Raw genomic sequence first — 25117 nt, 5'->3', positions numbered from 1 at the left:
CCAGACCCTGTTTGCCTGGGTATCAGCAGCAGAGGTTGCATTGCTGACCAGCGTGGGTACCTGTCTGATTCTTACTTTGGAAGCTTCCTCTCAGGGGTGTACTCCACCCTGTGAGGTGTGGGGTGTGAGACTGCCCCTAGTGGGGGATGTCTCTCAGTTAGGCTACTCAGGGGTCAGTGACCCACTTGAGCAGGCAGTCTGTCCGTTCTCAGATCTCAACCTCCGTGTTGGGAGATCCACTGCTCTCTTCAAAGCTGTCAGAGTCGTTCGCATCTGCTCAGGCCTCTGCTACTTCCCCTGTTGTTTTTTAGCTGAGCCCTGCCCCCAGAGGTGGAGTCTATAGAGACAGGCAGGTTTCCTTGAGCTGCTGTGAGCTCCACCCAGTTCGAGCTTCCCAGGGGTTTTGTTTACCTACTTAAGCCTCAGCAATGGCGGGCACCCCTCCCCCAGCCTCGCTGCTGCCTTGCGGTTAGATTGCCGCAGACTGCTGTGTTAACAATGAGGGAGGCTCCGTGGGCGTGGGACCCTCCCGGCCAGGTGAGGGATATATTCTTCTGGTGTGCCCGTTGCTTAAAGCGCGGTATTGGGGTGGGAGTTACCCGATTTTCCAGGTGTTGTGTGTCTCAGTTCCCCTGGCTAGGAAAAGGGATTCCCTTCCCCCTTGCACTTCCCAGGTGAGGCGATGCCTCGCCCTACTTCAGTTCTCGCTGGTCAGGCTGCAGCAGCTGACCAGCACCGATTATCCGGCACTCCCTAGTGAGATGTCCCCAGTACCTCAGTTGAAAATGCAGAAATCACTGGTCTTCTGTGTTGCTTGCGCTGGGAGTTGGAGACTGGAGCTGTTCCTATTCGGCCATCTTGCTCCGCCCCCGGTGAAACCCATTTCTACTAAAAATTCAAAAATTAGCCAGGTGTGGTGGTGCATGTCTATAGTCCCAGCTACTCAGGACGCTGAGGCAGGAGAATTGCTTAAACCCAGGAGGCGGAGGTTGCAGTGAGCCGAGATCGTGCCACTGCACTCCAGCCTGGGCAACAGAGCAAAATTCCATCTCAAAGCATAAAATAAATAAATAAATAAAATGCAAATATGTCCACAATATGACAAAGCATCTAAGAACTTTCCACAAACTCCTCGTACAAAACCTTTCATGACATGACCCCGTCTCCTCATTCCTTTATGTTCTCCACATTGTATCCTTTATGCCAGCCATAGCAAGAAATCTGTATGCTGTAACTAGCCTATGGCTGCATCACAAGCTATTTCTGCCACCCCAGATGCTCTTAGCTTCTTCCTTTGCCTGCTAAATTCCTATTCTTTTAAGATTCAGCTAAATGTTCCCCTCTGGGAAGCCATCCTTCACCTTCCCAGCTAGAACCATCCCTTCCCTCTCTGGAGTCCTCTGTGAACACCGTACAGAGTTCTCTTATATCCCTCATCAGGGTCTTCAGCATTCATTTGGATATGTGCATCCCAATCTAGCAGGGATCTTTTGAAAGCAGGGACTGGCCCTTACTCAGCCTTGAGTCTTTGTGCTAGCCTGTGCCTAGATCCTACTGGCTTCAGTAAACTGAGCACAGAGTGATGGCTTTGGGTACCCAGACCCCGAAGCAGAAATCTTGCATACCAGGATATAGTTGTATTTAATCTTGGGAAGGTACTTTGTAGATCAAGAAAAATAATCCATCACTGGGACATTCTTGGTGTCCCTTCACGGACCATTTTTACTGGCAGTAATCCCTGTATCACCGATGACAATGAATGTGACACCACGCCCCACCTGATGGTGATGATCTGCCCAATGCTCAAATCCAGGTCATTCAACTGTGCAATAAACACCGCTGCCACTGCTTCATAGAGCGCGGTCCCATCCATGTTGATTGTTGCACCAACGGGTAACACAAATCGAGTGATCCTCTTGTCCACCTGGTTCTTTTCTTCAGCACAGCGGAAGGTGACAGGCAGTGTTGCTGAACTGTGTGATAAAAAGAGAAAGGAACTTATGGTCTAGAAATGCTGGTCCTCAGTCCCTGCCTGAAGACATGCCTGTCTTCCAAAAAGTAAATAAAGGGTCCTTTTGGGTAATCTTGTCAAGAAAAGTAAAGAAAACAACAAAACAAAATGAAATAAAGGATCCAAAGCATGTTGGCCCTTTAGGCAGGTCCAGGAATCAGAAGGTGCTATGCCCACCGCTGCTCCCAGTTATGCCATAACCCCTTCCTGAGCTGCAGGGCATGCTAAGAGGGCAGGAAATATGCAACAGCGTGGAGCAATGTGTTCAGGGCCAGGGACAGAGAATACGGAGGCCATTTCTCAAAGGCAGCTACAAAAACCGTAAGCCGGAGTCTGTTTTGTAAAGTGAGGTGAGAGTTGATGACGTTGAGTCTGGAGGCTTTTTCCAGAAACCCCTCTTCTGATTACCTGGAAGAGATCATGAGAGCTGTCAGGAGAGCCTGGGCCATTCCCATGGCAAATTGGAAAGGGTTCTTTCGTACGACTATGAAATATATCAGTGGGAGAATTACAATGGAGTGGATTGCAAGCCTGTAAACAAGAAAGAGAAATTAAAGTTTCAAAGATAATACCACTTCCCCACACTGAATCCTTTTATCAAACATCTTTTTAATTTATAAAATTGACTTTCATAATGGCCCAATGAGAAATGGGAGTAGGGCAGGAATATACATCCCCATTCCATGTATGAGGGTGTAGAGGCTCACTTAGCAAATGAAGCATCTTGTTAGAGTTAATGACAAAGCCAGTAGCTGAATCCAAATTCAAGGCTTCGCAGAACAGAATTATATCATGCTGCCACACCCCTGTGTGTGCTATTCCTGCCACATGCACAAAAATGCCCTTTTTTCCTTCTGATGCTGCTGAATTCTTCTCCTCTAACACTCAGCTAGGCATCCCCCTTCCTCCAGGAAGCCTTCCCTCACTTACCCAGGTAGGGCTGAGCCTTTCTTCCTTTGTACCCTCTATGTCACCACTACATTATACCTCATTAGACCTCTTATCACAGCGCTCAGTCCTCACCCCTTCCACTCCTTGCACCAAGCTGCTGTCTTGCTGGTGGCACCCACTGTCTAAGAAGGAAGTCAGATTTACAGTAAGGAAAAAAGTCTCAGCTCTTCCACAGCCATACTTTGGGATGGACTTTCTTTTCTTTATTATTCCTGCCTTTTCAAACTGTTCCTTATTTCACATGGAAATACACAGATTACATGAACTAGGGGGCTTAAGAAATGAGACTCATTTGGCGGATAGATATATATGTAACTGGCAGCGTACAGTTTACAGATCAGTTATGTGTGTTTGAAATAATAGGAAATGGTCATCAAAATTACAGATCCTGGAGGTCTGGAGAGAGGATCTTCTCGATAGAGAGCTTGTAGCTAAAAACCATGAGGAACTGACTTTTAGTTTTCCATTAGACACCTAGCTGGGGTGACAGAATAGAAATCAGCAGAACTTGGTTATGAAATGGCTCAGCTCAAACACCCCAGCCACATCACTGCTGAGACACAATCCCTGGCACTGCCTGTTTCAGCAGCCCTAGAGCAGGGTGGCCTCCAGTGAGGTGGAAGTCCCGCCTCCCTTGGCACCATGGTCCTCACACTGTAGGGACCAAATCTACCTCTGTGTTGGCTGGCAGGGCTGTGTTTTTGGGAAACACAGATTAAGAACAAAATGTGCTGTGCTGAAAATCTGCAATACGATCAAGTTCCAATAGGTGAGGTGATTGCTCAAGTTGGGTGCTTGTAGGTATTGACTTGTGGGAGTCAAATCAATAATATTTACTTATTCCCTTAGTCTGTATTTCTTAGTGTATGTGACATATTCTGCCTCTGGCTAGGTGTCAAGGGGCACCATTCATATGTTATCCCACCTCATATTTTCTCAAGGAAACAATAGCTAGGCTATAATAAATATGCAAACTACCCAACCCCTGCTGCCTTCCTGTTTAATGGCTTCTAAAAAGGCCCACACAATTCCTCCAGCCTCAAGATTCTCCTGGCACCCTCTCTGACACTCTGATGGTGCAGGCCATGGTGGTGGTTAACAGCCCCAGCAACAGTGTTTGAACCAACAGCCATCCTGCTCCTACTTGCTCAAGTCTGATTTCATTTAGGCCCCTGCTAATTTATTTCAGGTTCAAGGTGCATGGAGGCTATTCTTACTTGCTTGGCTAGTTTACATTCTTAAGGAAATGAAGGCCAGGAGAGAGCCAAGGGAGGCTACAAGTGGGTTTCTCTCTTGTTTTAAAAAATTATTTTAACATAACCAATAAAGGCAGTGACAAAGCCTGGTCCAGGCTGTTCTGCCAAGAGCTGACAATTAGCACAGCATGATCCACCTACAGTACAGCTGTTAAAGGGCAGCCCTCCTCCCCCTGCTGTCTTATCTCTGAACCCTATCTTTCCCAGCACATAGGGGAGAAGCCAATTTTAACCAACTGAAACCCAGCCTCGCAGTGGCCATCCTATTGGATTAAAGGAACTTCCTGTCTCTTCTCTTGAGTCTGACATACCCAGTCAGGACTGTGGCCATGTAAAGGCCCAGCTTGCGGAATATTTCCCAGTCTTCAACTTCTATGATCTTCCCAGCAATCAGGAACAAAATACCCAGTGGCATATAACTGGAAAGGAAGCACAACAGAGGCATGATTCCATCAGCAAGTGTTTTCTCATGCTGGGTTGGTGGGGAAGGAACAGGCCAGTGTGCGCACCCTCGGCTTGGCATGCACACTTGGTGGAGCACAGGATGCAGAATTGAAGCTAAGAGCTGTTTCAAGTCCTGGGTGAACAATCCTGGCTCTAGTTTTCAGTACCTATGTGCATCTTAAATTCTACCCATCCAAACTACCACAGGGTAGTTTGCAAACTTGGCAAGAACATGTGGTTCTTGTTGATCTGAACAGATCCACATGATGATCTGAACAATTTTCATGGTTGCATCACTCAAAGCATTGAAGAAATCCACCAGAATTTGTGGATGAGGGCGCACACCTCATGCCATGTTCCTAGTGCACATATATCCTGCTGATTGTCATATCTGCAGATCTCACTTGAGCTTGATCCTCACTGACAAATATGGCTCTTTCTAGCCATGGTCATCTGTTTCCCAGGTATTAGCAATAGAGGCAATAGTATTAGTACTGGAAGTGATCATAATAGCTCTATTTGTGGAGCTCCCATTATATCTTGCGTTAGGGAAAGTATTTTACGTGCATCATTTCATTTAATGTACTTCTCCTATCCCTGGGGGTAGGTTTTATTATCCTTTTTAACAGATGATGAAGCTGAGGTTTCTGCAGTATTAAGTGACCTGTCTGGCCATTTTTACTGAACCCTTTACATCACTGTCAGACATCACTGTCAGTATCTACACTTTGGATTAAATAATGTTGAACCAATTAAATATGAGGTAAGTGAGGCAGATGTCTCCTAAGAAAGGTGGACTTTTTGGCATTTCCAGGGACAGGGCAGACACTCAAGTGGTGTCACTGGTATGCTCACGGATGGTAGGTTTCATTCAGATGGGTTAGTGCCCATGCTGTACTAGTTATAAATATTTTGAAACTCACTTTTGCATGGGGCACAATAGGGAAAGCACTTTGTGTTCTCATGTACAATGAACTCCTTCTAATCATTTTTTAAAGAATTACTTCTTACATGAAGGCTGACTGGGTGCAAGATGATCTCGCAAGGCTTTGAGGGAAAAGACAATGGTTGATAGCTAGACTTTTGTTCATGAACTAACTCCTGGGTAATATGTGGAATTATTTAATACTCTAGTGGTGGCTAGGTGTGGTGGCTCACACTTGTAATCCCAGCATTTTGGGAGGATGAAGTGGGTAGATTGCTTGAGCCCAGGAGTTTGAGATCAGCCTGGGCAACATGGCAAAACCCTGTCTCTACAAAAAATACAAAAAAATAGCCAGGCATGGTGGTACATGCTTGTAGTCCCAGCTACTCAGGTAGCTGTGATGGGAAGATCACTTGAGCACAGGAAGTTGAGGCTGCAGTGAGCCGAGATTTCACCACTGCATTCCAGCCTGGAGTGACAGAGTGAGACTCTGTCTCAAAAACAAAAACAACCAACAGCAACAAAAGCCCCACAAAATACTCTGGGGGCTCAATATTAAATGTCCAACTTCTCTAGCATGAGGTCAGTTGAGAAACATAAAACCTCTTCTAATTTTGAGGAGACAGAATTGTCAGGGGAAGCAAAATGACATTAAACGGTGTCTGCTCACCACATGATGATCTGAACAATTTTCATGGTTGCATCACTCAAAGCATTGAAGAAATCCACCAGAATTTGTCCCTTTTCTCCCATTTTTCCAATGACAAGTCCAAAGACAAGGCAAAAGACAATCAAGCCCAGGACGTTTATGCCATCTGAATACATGCCAGTGATTTTGTATTCCTTTGTTTCGTTCTGTGGATCAAAACCAAGAAAACATATTGACGCATGATTATAATCTTGTTAGAAAGCACAGGTTTGGAAATGAGAAGATATGATGACCAAACATAATAAACTGGTGATCTCCCAGGCAGAGTCAACAAAACTATAGAAAATATAAAAACAATAATAAAAATACCTATGCATGTAACAAACTTAACCCTTGCTCCGTGAAGTTAACATGCTTTCTCTTCTTTCAACAAGTCCATATTTGAATATTTCTTATAAAGATTTCTTATTCTGGAACGGTTTATATTTTTATTATGAATTTTAGAATCAAGGCACTTTTCAGAGTCATTTTAACTACTAGCTACATTTGGAGTCTGCTTAAAAAAGACAGGAATTAATAATGCAGGAAGTACAAAGTACTTACCAGTGTAAACACTTTTACCATCTGTTTTACCCTGATAATGAAGCATAGTAACATTCTTTATGCCTGTGGTCTTGGATGACCAATAGGCTTTTTTATTTATTTATTTATTTATTTATTTATTTATTTATTTGGAGATGGAGTCTCTCTCTGTCACCCAGGCTGGAGTGCAGTGGCACGATCTTGGCTTGGATGACCAGTAGGCTTATTTATTTATTTATTTATTTATTTATTTAGAGATGGAATCTCTCTCTGTCACCCAGGCTGGAGTGCAGTGGCACGATCTTGGCTCACTGCAAGCTCCGCCTCCCGGGTTCACGCCATTCTCCTGCCTCAACCTTCCGAGTAGCTGGGACTACAGGCACCTGCTACCATGCCCGGCTAATTTTTTGGTATTTTTAGTAGAGACGGGGTTTCACCATGTTAGCCAGGATGGTCTCAATCTCCTGACTTTGTGCTCCGCCCACCTTGGCCTCCCAAAGTGCTGGGATTATAGGTGTGAGCCACTGCACCCAGCCTATTTATTTATTTTACTTATTTTTTTTGAGACAGTTTCACTCTGTCACCCAGGCTGGAGTGCAGTGGTGGTATCTCAGTTCACTGCAAGCTCCGCCTCCCGGGTTCAAGCAATTCTCCTGCCTCAGCCTCCCTAGTAGCTGGGATTACAGGCATCCGCCACCACACCCAGTTAATGTTTTGTGTTTTTGGTAGAGACAGGGTTTTGCCATGTTGGCCAGGCTGGTCTCGAACTCCTGACCTCAGGTGATCTGCCTGCCTCAGCCTCTCGAAGTGCTGGGATTACATGTGTGATGTGTGAGCCACTACGCCCAGCCAGGATTCTTTTTTTTTTTTTTTTTTTTTTTTAAACTTTTACCTTCAAGGGTACATGTGGTGCAGGATGTGCAGGTTACATAGGTAAACGTATGTCATGGGGGTTTGTTGTACAGATTATTTCATCACCCAGGTATTAAGCCTAGTATCCATTAGTTATTTTTCCTGATCCTCTCCCTCCTCCCACCATTCACCCTCTGAAAGGCCCCAGTGTGTGTTGTTCTCCTCTATGTGTCCATGTGTTCTCATCATTTAGCTCCCACTTATAAGTGAGAACAGGCAGTATTTGGTTTTCTATTCCTGTGTTAGTTGGCTAAGAATAATGGCCTCCAGCTCCATCCATGTCCCTTGCAAAGGACATGATCTTGTTCTTTTTTAATGGTAGCATAGCATTCCGTGGTGTATATGTGTACATTTTCTTTATCCAGTCTATCATTGGTAGGATTTTAGACATATAAAAATTAGCTAAATACCTACTACTGTGAATCATGTTTTTACTTTTTTTTTTTTTTTTTTTTTAAAAACGGCAGGGTCTCATGTTGTCCAGGCTGGGGTGCAGTGGCATGATCATAGCTCACTGCAGCTTCAAACTCCTCAAGCAGGGCTCAAGTGATCCTCCCACCTCAGCCTCCCAAGTAGCTGGGTCTACAGGTGCATGCCACCATGCCTGGCTTAATTTCTTCACTTTATCCTGGGTACAAATAGCCTGAGATTTATAGAGAGATAACTGAGTGGTGCCAACTAGGTTTATAAAGAATTATGTTAGCTAGGCACGGTGGCTAACACCTGTAATCCCAGCAGTTTGGGAGGCTGAAGCAGGTGGATCACCTGAGGTTAGGAGTTCGAGACCAGCCTGGCCAACATGGTGAAACCCTGTCTCTACTAAAAATACCAAAATTAGCCAGACATGGTGGTAGGCGCCTGTAATGCCAGCTACTTGGGAGGCTGAGGCAGGAGAATTGCTTGAACCCGGGAGGCGGAGGCTGCAGTGAGCCAAGGTCGCAGCACTGCATTCCAGCCTGGGTGATAGAGCAAGACTCCATCTCAAACAAACAAAAAATTATGTTGAGGAGCCACTGGGCTATCAGTCTGTTTCTTACTTACGATCAAACATATATTTAGGGAAAAGCTAGAGTATTACTGCACTGGCTATAGCATAAGGTCTTAAGATTCAGTTGGAGAGACAAGACTGTGAGAAACATGAGCCAATAATAGCAGGATGGTATGTAATTAATTGTGCACCCAAACTATGAGATACAAGTGTCATATAGAGAATGGGACATGAATGAGGGTTTCAAGGTTAGGGAAAGCTATGGCTGAGGAATCAGCAGCCAGGAGAAAAAGTATGTTTCAAAAAGATGGCAAGCAAAGGCAAAAATGATCATGCACTGGGCCTTTGCACCCTCCTTGAATAATTCTTGCTCATTCATTACGGCCTCCAGACTAATTTAACACCCCTTGCTGAATGCCCCCCAAACATCCCACTCTTCCTGATTGTAATACTCATCATTCTTTGTGTGAGGACAGAGGCCTGGTGTCTGTCTTTTCACCATTATAATCCCAATGCCCAGCAGGGCCTGGGGTATGGAGGGTGCTCAGAAAATATTTGTGGAACAACATCAAAAGGCAAGAATAAGGAGTGATGGAGGAGGTGGATCTGGAAAGAAGAGAGGCGCCCACTGGAAGTAAGTTGTGAAAACTAGGGAGAAGCCAGGTCATGCAGCGCCTCTGAACCCAGTCAGAGGAGTTAAGGCTTTCTGCAGTAGGAAGCAGGGAGCCAACAGTAGTTTATTTAATATGAATTCTTAAGTCTGATGAATACTCCTTTTCTCCTTAAATCATTCCTTCCTGTGTGAAGTTGAGAGAACATTCAGGAGAAATCACTACAGGCTTACAAAGATGCCACTGCAGGCCCACACATTCTGATCTCCAATTCTGAAATCCCCAAAGCTCTCAAAGCATGTTGATTTTATTGATAAGTTTATAGCACACTCTTTTGGCAGCAAAACCTATCCTAAACTGAGATGAGGCTACTGGCTACTAAGGGTCCATTTCTCTCCTTGGCAGAATATTTATGAGTTTGTTATAGAAACATTGATGTGGTTGATTCTGGCATGTTGTTGCCCATCTCACTTACAGAGGTTGCATAATATGCAGTACACACACCACATGGCCTTTCTGAAGTCTGAGAAACTCTGAACTCCGAATTACATCTGGGCAGAGAGATTCTGACTAGGAATTGTGGACCTGCATTGCATGCTTATGTATCTGACAAATCTACAGCAGTTCCTAGAGATGGCCAGCTCTACCGTAAGCAGACCCGGAGAGGTAGAGGCAACAGGGCTCATTTTTTTTGCTCTCTGTGGTCGATTCTCTCTATTCCTGGTAATTATGTTCTATAAAGTGCCCATGAACACTGCATTAGCAAATACTGAACTGTTGCTCCTAGGAGAAATGCAGGGTTACGTTTCTGGGAACCTTGGACACATCCTTTTCAGCAAACAATATATAACACTGTTGTGTGTATTTCTTTTACAGACGCCTTGTTTCATATAGGTTGTTGATTTATTAATATTGACCTCACAGCCAACAGCACTGTAACTCATGCCTGAATGAAGCTTATCTAAAGCACAAATTTTCTCCCTAAGGCACATCAAGTCTTCTTGTGCTTAGGAACCCTGGAGACCACTTCAACATGATGCTTATTTTTTTGAAACAAGAGTCTTGCCCTGTCACCCAGGCTGGAGGGCAGTGGTGCAATCATAGCTCAAACGATCCTCTTGCCTCAGACTCTCAAGTATCTGGGACTACAGGCATGTGCCACCACACCTGGGTAATATTAAGATGTTTTGTAGAGATGGGGTCTCACTATGTTTCCCAGGCCAGTCTCAAACTCCTGGCCTCAAGTGATCCACCTGTCTTGGCCTCCCAAGTACTGGGATTACAAGTGTGAGCCACCATACCCAGCCTGGTCCCTTTTTATTTTTTTATTTTTGACACAGGGTCTCTGCTACCCAGGCTGAAGTACAGTGATTCAATCATGGTTCACTGCAGCCTTGACTTCCCTGAACAAGCGATCCTCCTACTTCAGCCTCCCAAGTAGCTGGGACTATAGGTGTGCACCATCACACCTGGCTATTTTTCGTTTTTTGTAGAGGTGAAGTGTCACTATGTTGTGCAGACTGGTCTGGAACTCCTGGGCTCAAGTGATCCTCCCGCCTTGGTATCCCAACATGCTGGGATTACAGACGTGAGTCATTGAACCCTGTCCTGGTCCATTTTAAACAGCAAAATCAGCAAGGAAAATCACAAAAATGCAAAAAAGATGACACTAAACACACTGCAAAATGGACACTTGTTTCCAGTATGAGAATCAAAGCATGAAAACAGAGCACAACCTTGTTCAGCTGGGAACGTGCCTGTCGGGTGACTCAAATATTTTGCTGCTTTTTATGTACCTGTGGATGACCATGAAAGCCCCATAAGTATGGATTTTGGGGTCACAAATTTTAGCAAGTAGGTGAATTCACAAATGCAGATTCTGTGACTGACAAGGATTGACTGTATTTCCTGCTTGGTCATGATTCAGTGCCTGTCTCCTGGGGAAGAGGAACAGGAAACAAGAATGGTACCTTGGAAATAGCAGTTGTCATGACAGCTGTGAAGGACTCTTCTGTCATGTTCGTCTCTGGATCACTGGGAGGCTGCACTTCTTCACGCTTAGTTTTGTACTGCACGTTGGAGAAAATCAAGGACAAGCAAACAAAAAAATGTTTTTTAAGCTTTTGAGACTAAATCACAGGAACATGTTATTTTGGTCAAACAAGTGCCACTGAAGGGATCTACCTCCAATGCCTCTGTTGGCTCCAGTTGTCAATGGTACCTCCCATCAGGTTTTGGAACTAAAAGCAAGGCAGAAATTTAAACCCCTGACTCCCACAGTCACCATTCACTTATGTCAAAATGTTCCTTCACTTTCACAATAAGCAACAAGTTGATGGAGGAATAATACAAAAGAAAGTACAGGCTTGATCTGCAGGTACTTTCAGAGACAGACTCTGTAAGGATTCCTGTCAATCATTTTTGTTTTTATTAATAAATTATTTTTAATTTGAGCAAAAACACTTCATCACTTTGATAACATCACCACGACTTTAATAAGCATCAAGAAAGGTTTAACGATATGGTTGTTCCAAAATCAACAGTCCCCTTAGGGCTATTCAGTGAGACTGCTGTTGAATTCTCTTCTTTCAGCCCTGTTTGGTTCTGTGGAGTTTCCACATGGGGGTTTAAGAAAGAGTGAGTATATTATTACACCAGGCATAAATGTCCCTCCTATAAGGCTCTGCCAACACCGAGAACCTTACAAACAACCACTGTGACTGATTTGCAAAGGCCCCCCTGTAATAGAGGAGGTTCTGTCCCTCGTGGAGGTCGGCAGAGAGCAACAGAGTTGCCATTTTTGTTGGTATACACAGAAGCCTCTGTTCATGTAACTTATGTAAATGAATACAGCAGTTTGTGATGGACTCAGCTGTCTTAAAGCACATAAATAAATAGGAGGGAAAGGCTTGAAGTAAATGGAGTGAAGAGATTGTTCAATTTTCCTACAGAAAAAAAAAAAAAATCATGGCTTTGTTACACTGCATTGTAGAGCTCCAGCAATGGGGATGCAATGATTTTTTATTATTTCTTTTTAGAGACATGGTCTTGCCATGTTGCCAAGGCTAGTCTGGAACTCCTGAGCTCAAGGGATCTCCCACCTTGGCCTCCCAAAGTGCTGGGGTTACAGGTTTGAGCTTCCACACCTGTCTGGGACACAATGATTAAGGAGAAGACTGAACCCAGATGTGGACCACACCAGGAGGGTTAGATCCTAGGTTCTAATACCAGAGGAAAAGCAAAGAGGAGATAAAGAGCTACCTTTTTTCTCCAGAAAGTTTAAACTTCTGTACAAATATACCACGGTTCTCCAAAAATAGGTACTGGAGGCCACATTTTAAAATACTCATTATTTGACAGATTTCTGACTTGTACCATTTGAGCCCTTTTGGGGGGAAAAGCATAAAGGAAAAGGAAGCAGTGTAAATTGTGACATGCACCTTACTGTGAGCCAGAAAGGCTAGATACAAAATAGAGACATCACCTTAAACTCGGCCAGTCACAGGTGTACGTCCTGCTGCCATTTTTGTGGGGCTAATTCCATTTCTTGAATCACAGCAGAAAAAAACATTTTTTAATTGATAATAGGAAGAGGGTAGCAACTTAAGAGCACGAGTAATTAATATTACCTGCTGAAAACAGGCCTGGACAAGATTCTCAGGGAACATATTCCTGTTGGAGACATGAAAGGCAGTATTATGTTAGGGCAAAAAGTATTGTTTTGTCATACCTAATATATTGGTAGAAATGAGTATAATATAAAACTGGTACTTTGGTTTCTCTTCTGGCCTCTCCTTTGCGGAATACTTCCTTGTATTGAGATTTCTTTTTTCCTGCTGAGCTTCACCCAAGTATAGAAAGCTCTCCTAATCAATTATCACTTAACTGATTCACTGAGTAACTGACATGCTTGCTCTCCTTGGTGAAATGGACACTCACAGTCAAGAGACTATTTATTCTTTAATATTCTGAACATTTCTGTTTTCATCAATGATGTATGTTTACTGATATGGTTTGGCTCTGTGTCCCCACCCAAATCTCATGTCAAATTGTAATCCCCACATGTCAGGGGAGGGGCCTCATGGGAGGTGATTGGATCATGGTGGGTGATTTCTCCCATGCTATTCCTGTGATCATGAGTGAGTTCTCACAAGATTTAGTTGTTTGAAAGTGTATGGCACTTCTCCCTTCGGCCTTGTTCTCTCTCCTGCAGCCATGTAAGACGTGCCTTGCTTCCCTGCCTTTGCCATGATTTTAAGTTTCTTGAGGCCTCCCCAGCCATGTGGAACTGTGAGTCAATTAAACCTCTTTCCATTATAAATTACCCAGTCCCAGGTAGTTCTTTATAGCAGTGTGAAAATGGACTAACACACTTACCATGGGTTCATTGTATTTGTTCCCAAATTCTTTATACCAGTTGCAAATATCATCATAATTACTGAATTTCATATTATGTAAACCAGTGAAATAGGAGCATAAAAAGGAAGGTATGGTTTCTATAAAATCTAAGCCACATGCATGGAAACTCAATAAAGGCCAGTGACTAAGATTTTTATGGTTAGATTAGGTATGGGAAGATCACTGAAATTAAAAAGAAACACTGGAAAGATTTACACTTAGCTTTCTTTGCAATGTCTAAAGGTTTTGGTGCTCTGTTCTACAGAAACTTTATCTGGAAATTGCAGATGATACGTTTATAAGGGCTGTATACGCGACAGAAACTTGAAGAAATTACTATGAGCTAACAAACTTGAAGAAAAGACCTTGACTTTATGTCAAACAATTGGTGAATAAATGCACTGTGTTAAGTGAAAACAAAATATGTAATGTGTATCTTATGTCTTTTTTTACGAGTCTCTGCATTAATTGGTATTTTTTATTGACTGACCTATTTACAGCTCTGGTTGCTTTCAATAAGAGAGTTTCTCCTGTACAATTAAAAAATGTATTTTTCTACTGTGCTTCAGAACTGACTACCAATCCATCCGAGCATCTCTCTGGAACATGTATCTGCACTTCTGTTCATCCTAAATCCTGACTCAGAAGCCTGTTTCTTCTCTTCCCTCTTGGAACCAAGACTTGGCAAGCAGTACTGGCTATGTAATTTGTGGGTTCCTGAGCAAAATGAAAGTGCACAATAATTCAAAAGTTATTAAAAATTTCAATAGAGTAACAGCAGAATATTAAACCACGTACAAGGCCTTGTACTACTATAGGGTTGCATGTCCTTGAAGCCACCTTGTGGCAAGACACTCACCTGATGAGATCTAACATGGCATCCACTGTACTGACTTCAGGGGTGCTGCCTGTCCTGTCGATTTCAGCCACTTTCTGGGTGACACCAGGCTTGATGCTCACCACCAGCACAATACCTGTGGCCAAGGACAGTGTCCACAGAGCATTAGGAACCTTCCAGGGCACCTGGCACAGCTAGCACCTTTAGTGGGCATGGTTATACCAGGCAATAGTGTGATGGGGAGGACCCTGAGGTCCAGCCAAAATGCTGAGCCTCCTCTGGAACCTCAGCAACCACTTTAATTACTCTTCCATTTAAATGAGTAAGCAGAAAGAACTCCGTATGCTTGCGTGCATGCGTGTGTGTGCATGTGTGTTTAAAATGAAGGGGCTGCATCCCAGAATTGCTTCTGGAAATACCTGCTGATGAGAATATTCTTTTTCTTGAACTTATGAGATCGGCCTAGGAAGGTGTTAGGGTAAGGATGATCCATTTTCCAGCCCAGAGAATGCATCTGATGTCTTTCTGCAACTTTTACCCACAATGTTGGTTATCCTCCTGATAATGCAAAACCAGCCTTGCCTTCCTTCCACACCATAGGTCTTCAAGTATCTCGAAAGCAGTCATGCGGGAAAATCCTATTCCAGAGGTGGAATGAGGACAAATAGGTGGGAGTTATAGGGAGAGAAGGTTCATCTCTCTGTAAGGAAGAACTGCCTACATGGCAGAGCATCTGACATCACCATTGTGGCCTTGGTAAGTAATGGGTTCCTGTCACTTGAGTGTCCAAGCCAAGGTGGGAGGCTGTAGAAGAGACCAAGACATTGGAGGGTGTTTGACTGGAAGGAAGTGAAGATGAAAAAGGTCCTCATGCTCTTTATTGCTCCTCCCTCAAGAGGAGGCAATGGTAATCCAAGGGGTAGGGCTCTGGTTTGCTGAATGGGTCCGTTTTGCTAGTGGGAGGAGTTGCTGGGCAATAAGGGGCCATGAGTGGGCATGGCCCACTCTTTTCCTCTCTCAGGGGTGTAGAAGGGCTATATGCCTCCAGCTAATAAGAGAGCAGGATCTTGCTTCTCATTGCTATTTTTTCTCTGTGTCTGTCTTCCTCAGGAAACTCATGAGATGATGTGGTTTTGTTTTATGGCAGAGTTCAGGCCCTCCTGGGTCCCTTGGCCTAATACCATTAAAGCCTCACCACATCCCACCTCTTCTTATCAGCTCATTGAAGCAGGGCTACAAGGGCCGAGCTGCTGCCACATCTGAGTACATGCTCTTTCTGTCTTCCCCCTCTGGACATTCTTCTTAAAATGTCACTCAGGGTTACAAAGACCAAGCATTCTTCAAAAAATCATGCTAAAGGTATAAGAGCAGCTACTCCCTTATTAGAATTTTCTCCCTCCTACAAGTGGGATTTATCCTTAACAAGGATAGCTTAACAAGGATAGCTGTTAGCTCTTGTTACTATGTGAAATGCACTAAAATGCTATATTTCTGGAAATATTTTATAATTATACTCAACTTCACTATTATAGACCAATTTTCCACTTTAAGAATTATGTAAGTGGCTGGGCGCGGTGGCTCACGCCTATAATCCCAACACTTTGGGAGGCCAAGGTAGGTGGATCACCTGAGGTCAGGAGTTTGAGACCAGCCTGGCCAACATGGCGAAACCCTGTCTCTACCAAAAAAATACAAAAATTAGCTGGCCATGGTGGTGTGCACCTGTAATCCCAGCTACTCAGGAGGCTGAGGCAGGAGAATCGTTTGAACCCAGGAGGCAGAGGTTGTAGTGAGCTGAGATCATGCCACTGCACTGCAGCCTGGGTGACAAGAGTGAGACTCCTTCTCGAAAAAAAAAAAAAGTAGTCAGGGCCAGGCACGTTAGAGCCACAGGGTGGCTCATGCCTGTAATCTCAGCACTTTGGGAGGCTGAGGCAGGCAGATCCCTTGAGCCCAATAGTTCAAGACCAGCCTGAGCAACATAGCAAGACTCCCCACGTCTCTTTTTAATTAAAAAAATATATTTTTTAAAAAGTAGTTGAGCTTTTCTTAACGCACAATTTTTTTTTTAATCTTAACACACAATTTTTTTTAATCAGAAAGTGGTATTGTCAAAGTACCATAAAGTTTCCCTTTGAAGTCTGTCTGCCGGGTTCAAGTGATTCTCCTGCCTCAGCCTCCCGAGTAGCTAGGACTACAGGCGCATGTTACCATGCCCAGCTAATATTTTTGTACTTCTAGTAGAAACAGGTTTTCATGTTGGCCAGGCTGGTCTCAAACCCCTGACCTCAAGGGATCTGCTCACCTCAGCCTCCCAGAGTGCTGGGATTATAGGCCTGAGCCACCGTGTCTGGCCGCCAACTACTTTTTGAATGAAAAAAAAATTACCATTACATAGAGGAATAAGGATTCAGAAATAAATATTACCTAGAATAACAGCAATGAGAGTGGTACAGAAATAATACACGACAGCGCGTAGACCAATTTTTCCAGATACGTTGGAATCCAGTGCAGCAACACCTGAAGGGGGAGACAGAAATCAAATTACATTAATTTTAAAAGTTTCCAGGACCCGTGATTTAATCCTCAAGGTGTGAAATAAAGAGATGAGAGGTGTTCTCATCTACAGACAATGGGCAATAACATGCAATGGGCAAAAGCAACACTTCAAAATTCCAAACAGATGTAAGAGAGGGAAGCCCAGTCAGGTGCAAGTTCCCCTGCAGGCAGCTTCCCACAGCCTTGACCTCCAGGAGTGCCCTGCCTTCAGATCTTCTTGGAGTTGGTCAGAAAATGATCATAACGAGTCCCCCTACCACATTTGCAGTAAGAACTTTACCAAGATTTGTATTATATCATTCAACATCCCTTATGATAAACCTCCTTTGGAATTCAGTTATCTAGGAAAAGTTTATCTCGAAGAACTGAGATAGTTTTGTTGTTGTTGTTTGTTTGTTTGTTTGTTTTGAGACAGAGTCTTACTCTGTCATCCAGGCTGGAGTGCAGTGGTGTGATCTCGGCTCACTACAACCTCCGCCTCCCGGGTTCAAGCGAGTCTCCTGCCTCAGCTTCCCGAGTAGCTGGGATTACAGGTGCACACCACCATGCCCAGCTAATTTTGGTATTGTTAGTAGAGATGAGGTTTCACCATGTTGGCCAGGCTTGTCTCAAACTCCCGACCTCAGGTGATCTGCCACCTTGGCCTCCCAAAGTGCTGGGATTTCAGGTGTGAGTCATCATGCCTGGCCTGAGATAGTTTTTTTTTTTTAACACTTGAGAAATCATGTAACTCATGATAGTTTTCCTTTCTGCCCTTTCCAGGAAGCTTAGGCTCAACTGGAAAAAATAATGTTTATATACAATTATAAAAGTAATATATATTCATTATAACTATCTGAAAAAGGAGAAAAGGTAAAGATGACAACAAAAATCACATCATCTCATCAACCAAGTTAATATTCTGGTGAATTTTCTTCTAATATTTTCTCAATTTTTTGTAAACAGCTGGGAGAATTTTATAGTTTTTAACCCTCTCTCTTCTTAATATTGTAGTTGTAAGCATTTTCCCTCATTGTTACAAACTCACCCTGAGGATAATTTTAATGGCTCAATAATCTGTCATGTGGCTATACCAAAATGTATTTAATGATCCACTTATTGCTGGATCTTTAAATGGTCCTGGGGCCAAATTCACAGTAATGTCATTATCCATTCTGGTTAGTGTGTTTCCTTCCTCTTTTCATGATTTTCAAATTGCTTCTGTGTAAACAACCTTATTGTGTATAGCTTTTATTGTGAGACATCTTAAAATTTCTTTTGAAAGAGGAAAGATATTAATAAATAATTTCCCAGGGCACAGGTAATGTCAGAGACTTACGATCATATGGTTAGATCTCACTTCAAATGATTCTTGGCTACCAGTAATATGACTGAGTGTTGCCCAGATTTGAAAGGGCTGTCTAGAGTGTCAAGGACAGCTGGATTAGAGGTGGAAGGCAGGCATCCCTCCTTGCCAGAAACCGTTGCTCTCTGTCAAAGATGCTCATATAAATGGAGTCAAAAGCCGTTCTCCAATTGGACTTGGACGTGGGAAATGGGCCAAGTTGAGAAACAACTGAATCATCTTTCAGCAAGCTGTCACTGGAGGTTTCAGACACTACCCAGCCTGATTTCCAAAATGAGGGTCATATTTTGAGTCAAAGGATCATTATAGAAAATGATTTTGCATATTCAGCACACGTGAGTTGTCCCATAACCATTTGCAAAGCCTAAGGTACAGGGTAGCAGGAAAAAGGAAGAGGTTGTCACAAGGCAACCCCAAGGGAAAGGCAGTAAACCTGTATGGCTATCAGCATGCATAGGTAACTTTTATGTTCATTTCCCACACTAAAAGGCCTATCCATTTTTTTTAAGTGACTAGGGGATTATGCTTCTCATATATAATCATACATATTTGATGTACAGGAAAAATCTGCAAGGAAGTGATCACCATTATGATGACAGAACAAGTCATTTCTCACTCTAAACACACCATTTCTCTCGCTGTTGATTGCTCCTTTGGAAGTTAATATTTTGAGAGAAGGTGTTCTGGCCTCTGTAGTAGCTACCCTAGAATGTTGTTAAGGGGCCATTCATCAACCTCTGGGAAAAGATTGTGCAATTGCCATATAATGGGCATACTGCAATAGTCACATTCTAGAGTAATTTTTATGATAGATTCTATTTGATTTGAGAAAAATGCAGTTTGCTGTGTTGAAGAGTCTTTTCCTCACAGTAAGACAACGAAAGGTAACAATTAGGCAAGCAAGAACAAAAAAGTCAAGAGAGATTGAAGGCCAAAATTCAGAAACAAATTCACTATCTCATGTTTAGTTTAGGTCTCTTAAAGAGCAAATCATAATGCAAATATGTAAGCTTGCTAAGTATATTATATGATTATAAAACGTGCCTATTTCATTTTAGAGTTCAGTGTATTGTTTTGATAACTATAATAATTATTTCTAACAAAAATCATAGGTTAAAAAGAAACAAAAAGAATCACCACCTTAACAGACTCCAAGTAACTCATCTGTAGCCCTAATATGGGATCTATTTTCAGATATATTGTCCTTCTTTGGTAGATGTCTAATTTAAGCGGACTCCAGCCCCTAAAGTGCTGACAAGTGACAGTCACAGCGCAGTTACAGAACTGTTCTAGGAGATGTGTTTGGTGCCCTTTCAGGATTTTCTTCCAGCAGTGAAACAAATTAAATCTATGTGGGTAATTGTTTCCAGCATATGTTAATATGTCTTAATTTGTCTTAATGATTTGGCCATGGGCTGGTGCCTCTGCTTGTACTCCAGGACTCAGCTGGCAATAAAAGGCTTGATAATAATGAGATCTTGGTGAAAATATCTTAAACAAATACATCCCCAAGTAGACATCCAACTTCCCCTCTGTCCTGGAGCACAGCAATTATCTTGCAGTAACTTTCGCATGGTCGTTTGTTTTCCATTCCTCTAATCTACCTCTTTCGTACTGTTTTCCCGGATATATCAGATATTTACTCAAATCAACAATTATACTTCTCTGCACTGTATAGTTACCTCTACCTCTGTACAGTTACCACTGTATAGTTACCCTCTACCTCTCTAGTTATCAATATGGGGGCAGAGCTGGCTCCCAAGTCCAGGCTCTTGCATGATTTATAATGCATTGTTGGGGATAAGAGTGGTGACCACTATAGAGGGAGAGAACAGATACAGGGAAACAGCCTAATCTTTGAAAACCTCTGTAAATAGGAACATTACAGAACTTAATGACCATAAAATGTCTGTCTGGATGGTTGTAAACACCCCACCTGCCACTAATATCAATAATGATGAGGATGATAATGATAATACAAATAATGATAATGACAATAAACACTATAGTGACTGCAATGTTAATGCATCATCTTTAATTCTCATTATAACCCAAGGAGGCAGGCATTATTACGCCCATTTTACAGAGGACAAAACTGTAGCTCAGAAAGGCTAAGTACCATATAATCATAAAGCTGGTAAGGTGAGTGGTAGAACTGGGATCCCAATCTACATTTTACCTCAAAGGCCATATTCTTAACCACTATTCCATACTGACTCTATCCACGTGCGACAAAATTCTAGACTAGCGCTGCCCAGTAGAGCTTCCTGACAGAAAGGTTCTGTTTTTGTGCTGTCCCCTGCAGTAGCCACAAAGTGCACATGGTTAGCAAGCACTTGGAAAGTGGCTAGTGTGACTGACGAACTGAGTTTTCATTTTAGTTAATATATATTAATTTAATTTATTTATTTTTTTTAATTTTAAAGATGAGGTCTCACTATGTTGCCCAGGCTGGTCTTGAACTCCTGAACTCAAATGATCCTCCCATCTTGGCCTCCCAAATTGCTAGGATTATAGGTGTGAGCCACCACACCTAGCCAATTTTAATTAATCTCAATTTAAGTAGCCACACGTGGCTAATGGCTATCCTATTGGACAGCCCAATGTCTCTAGACCCTACCAGTGTTTAGCATTTAGTGTGTGCTCAACAATGTTGAATGAACAAACTACAGCTTAACTCTATTATCAAATTCAGGAAAAGTTCTTTGCCTTGCAAGCATGGGCAGGGGAAAGGAAGATGCTAAGCCCAAATCTCCTGGCACGTAGTTCCATCAGTGCACTGACTGTATTGCTCTAAGGCCTGAAGCTTATTCTTCACTGGGCCCCCGGTGCCTTAAATAAGGTGCTCTAAGAATGTTTGTACTTGAAGCTTTCTATAGGACAGAAAGAGCTGCATATTTTACAAGTAATCCTCTCCTTACAAATGACCCTATTTCAAAGATCCACTTGTGGGTTTGAAACTTGGAACTCAGCAGGTAGTCTCCTTAGAAACCACTTATACATGGTGGTTTAGTTTGGTTCCCAGAGCAGCCAACGAGAACACTTTTCACCATAAAAGACTCCACAGGGGAACATATGTAACATCTCAGTCTTTTTCAACCTTGTTTTGTTGTTGCTATTGTGCAAACCCACCCCCCAAAGCCTTTTTCCTAATCACCACCCCTGTGAAATTCTAAAACCACAAACTGTATATCTGGTTATATAGTAAATGATACATGTGTTTTTTTACATAAAAACAAGTAAGATTTTCTCCCCCAACTCACCACCACCAAATAAAGACAGCTTTTGCTGCCTTGGGGACAATATTGTCTTGGTGAGAACTTGTGGTCTAGCTCAATGAATGTTGACTGTGAGAATGAGAATCCAGGCACTAGACTCTTACTGGCGGGACATCAGAGAGCAGGCCCACCTTAGTCCCAGACAAGTAAAACCTCATTTGCACTTTATTTCTGAGTTTTTACTCTCAATGGCCACCTGTGTTTCTTGCTCTCAGGCCATCTTTGGTGGCTGGCGAGGTCTAAAGGACCCCTTCGCTTTACAGTTCACTATCAGAACTCGTTTCACCTGGGAGCTGAAAGCTGTCCTATAGGAGGTAATAAATGAGAGGGAACCAAGCAGGTGTGATGGCATCTGCACAGAAATCAGCAGTGAGGATTTAAATGTTTATAGTAATCGGACAGTAACTTTATTTCTGTTAAATGTAATAATAAAAAATAGGGGCCGGGCATAGTGGCTCACGCCTGTAATCCCAGCACTTTGGGAGTCCCAGGCAGGTGGATCACCGGAGGTCAGGGGTTTGAGACCAGCTTGGCCAACATGGTGAAACCACATCTCTACTTAAAACACACACACACACACACACACACACACACACACACACACACACACACACAAATTTGCTGGGCGTGGTGGCGTGCACCTGTAATCCCAGCTACTCAGGAGGCTGAGGCAGGAGAATCTCTTGAACCTGGGAGGTGCAGGTTGCATTGAGCCCATATCATGCCACTGCACTCCAGCCTGGGCAACAAGAGTGAAATTCCATCCCCACCCCCTCCAAAAAAAAAAAAAAAAAAAAAATAGGGCTAGTATTTCATGTCTATTTTTAATATAATTTTTCTAGTAATTTGCTCTAACTATGGTTTAGGAAGGTTATTGATCTGTAACAGATCAGAAAATTTAACAACTGGATTTGCTCCATTCAGTTGAAAAACTAGATGTTTTGTGAAGCCCTGGTGCGGAGACTAGGTACTGTGGGTTTTCAAAGGAGCCTGAGCTGTCACCAGATTGAGATGACCAGGAGAGGCTTGATGGAACAGGTGGCACCTGAACTGGGCAGAAAAAGAAGAGCACGGTTCCAGTTCCTTGTGAGCCCAGAGTTGTCCATTAGAACCTGGGACAGTTTTGAGGCTGGGCTGTGGCCTAGAAACAGGGATAAAATCCCCAGTTGTCCTTGGAAGTCAGGGGCACCTGCTAGCTCTTTATTTTAGGAAAAGGCATTTATTTGCTTTTTTCACCTCAGGAGAAGGCTCTGATGAGCAAGGGTGTTGGCTCCCAGCCAAAGCAGTAATCATCTGAACTTTTTACAAAAACACTCCAAAGGAAGCAGTTGCCTGGCTAAACAATAGCCTGTTTTAAAAATAAACATCCGAGGGCAAAAGACTCCTCCTAGAGCTCTCTGATTAAGCAACCACCCACTGAGAACAAAGCTTTCGTGACAATCTCTCCACATTGCTGTTAAGGTATCAAAATTCAATCCCTTATTGGAAGTTCTTTTAGGTCTGGCATTTGGCGGTGTTACGCCATTATAAGTGAACACCACATCCAAGAAACTCACTGTTGCATAGGAGTTAAAACTCGCCATGTGGATGACTTCTGTCTCTGTCACCAACAGAGAGGCCACCTGTGCGGAGAGAAGGCATGGGCTTTGGTGGGATAGACTGGGCTCAAATCCCAGCCTCCTCCCAGACTCAGCTTCTCCATCTATAAATTGGAGGATCTGAAATGCCTCTATCGCCTTTAGGTTAATTGTGAGGAGCAAAGTGAACAACCAACTTCAGCTTGCATAGCTGTTGTGAGGATTAGAAACAATGTATAACAGGCCTAATACAATGCTCAGGACACAGTGTGTTCTTAGTAAATAGCCTCCATGGTTACTGAATAAATGATAAAGATGATGCAGGTCACTGAGCAAATGGAAGGCATTCAACAAGCATTAACTGATTCATTCCCTCCCTCATTCATTCCTTCACTACACGGTCACTAAAGAGATCTTTTAAAGACATAAATCAGGTCATTTTATACATCAGGATAACCCTTCAATGGCACTGAAGATAAGAAGAAAAAATCCTTACCTTGGCCAACAGGCCTTGCAGGGGAGACACCTGCCTGCCTCTCCAGCCCCGCCTTGTGCCATCTTCCTGTCTCATCCTCTCCTTCAGCCTCTTCTGGATCAGACCAAGCTCCTTCCCACCCCAAGGCCTTTGCACAGGCTCTTCCCTCTGCCTGGAGTGCTCTTCCTCACTCTTCATCTGGCTTTTAAGTTCTTTCCTCAGAATCCTTCCCTGATTATCCAGCCTAAACCAGGGTGTCCTGATTTCCTTGCTTGGTATCCTGTGCATATCACGTCTCAACAATTTTTATCATTGGTTCATTATTTTACATCTCTTTCTTGCTAGGTTTTAAGCTCCGTGAAGGCAGGAGACCTAGATATCTGCTTGTTCACGAATGTATACTCAGTGCCCAGCACATAGGAGATGCTCAATAAACATGCTGATTGAATGAATAACAGTTATTTAAGTATGGCTGCCTGCCCTAGATCCCTCTCCCAGGCTCTGGCCCCTTGGCAGCAGAGTGCTGCCAGAACAAAACTTGCCAATTCCAGCTGCTGCCCTTATGATCTGTGTGATCTTGAAAAAGTGGTTTAATCTGTCTTCAACCTCCTGTTTCCTTATCTCTAAAGATGGAGTTAAGGTCCCACCTACTTGACGACTTCATAGGGCTGCTATGAGGATTAAATAAACAGGTTCACAATTTTTAAATTCCAAAATGTTTCTTTTATTCCCCAGGGAAAACAAAGCAGGATATGATCTTACTTTGTTAATCCAGGGCATAGGGAAATCTCTGCAGCCTTGATTAGTACTCCCTGGATGTTCAAAGGGAAAGGAAGAGGCAAAGGGGAGCATGCAAAATCTTTCCATGCATGCGTCACCTATCACATCTACTTTTCTCAGAGACATTAAGAACTCTCTTAAAATAGGTAATATCTCCACTCTAGGCTATTTGGTGATATTAACAAAATAAACTGGTCCTTAAGCAGAATCAGCTAAAGGTCCACTTGAAGCCTCTGTCAGCTGGTCCACATTTGAAGTTCAAAACATGCATCAAAAAGCGGTGGGCTCTCCAGGCGCAGTGGTTCACGCCTGTAATCCCAACACTTTGGGAGGCTGAGGCAAGTGGATCACTTGAGGTCAGGAGTTCAAGACCAGCCTGGCCAACCTGGTGAAACCTCTTCTCTAGTAAAAATACAAAAATTCGCCGGGGGTGGTGGCACACACCTATAGTCCCAGCTACTTGGGAGGCTGAGGCAGGAGAATCTCTTGAACCCAGGAGGTGGAGGTTGCAAGTGAGCTGAGATCGCACCACTGCACT

The 25117-nt window shown here is 43.2% G+C and overlaps 1 protein-coding gene across 2 annotated transcripts in view; it reads right to left on the bottom strand.

Annotated features, from left to right (window-relative positions):
• The window catches only part of SLC1A1 (solute carrier family 1 member 1), a 101656-nt gene that overhangs the window by 15078 nt on the left and 61461 nt on the right, over positions 1–25117 (bottom strand). Inside the window, exons 3-10 of one of the 2 annotated variants that reach the window (XM_010389197.2) lie at positions 16993–17085; positions 14587–14701; positions 12959–13001; positions 11300–11398; positions 6258–6442; positions 4530–4637; positions 2420–2542; positions 1779–1973 (exon numbers count right to left, since the gene is read on the bottom strand). In XM_010389197.2, coding sequence (XP_010387499.1) covers positions 1779–1973; positions 2420–2542; positions 4530–4637; positions 6258–6442; positions 11300–11398; positions 12959–13001; positions 14587–14701; positions 16993–17085 — 961 coding nt within the window. Of the gene's footprint in view, positions 1–1778; positions 1974–2419; positions 2543–4529; positions 4638–6257; positions 6443–11299; positions 11399–12958; positions 13002–14586; positions 14702–16992; positions 17086–23820; positions 23900–25117 lie in introns of those variants that run through there. The other variant, XM_030920338.1, reaches the window with a different exon arrangement.

Source organism: Rhinopithecus roxellana, chromosome 16 (assembly GCF_007565055.1).
Source record: "Rhinopithecus roxellana isolate Shanxi Qingling chromosome 16, ASM756505v1, whole genome shotgun sequence".
NCBI classification, from domain to species: Eukaryota; Metazoa; Chordata; class Mammalia; order Primates; family Cercopithecidae; genus Rhinopithecus; species Rhinopithecus roxellana.
The sequence above is the reverse complement of the archived record's forward strand: the minus strand, read 5'-3'. Positions and strand labels throughout refer to the sequence as shown.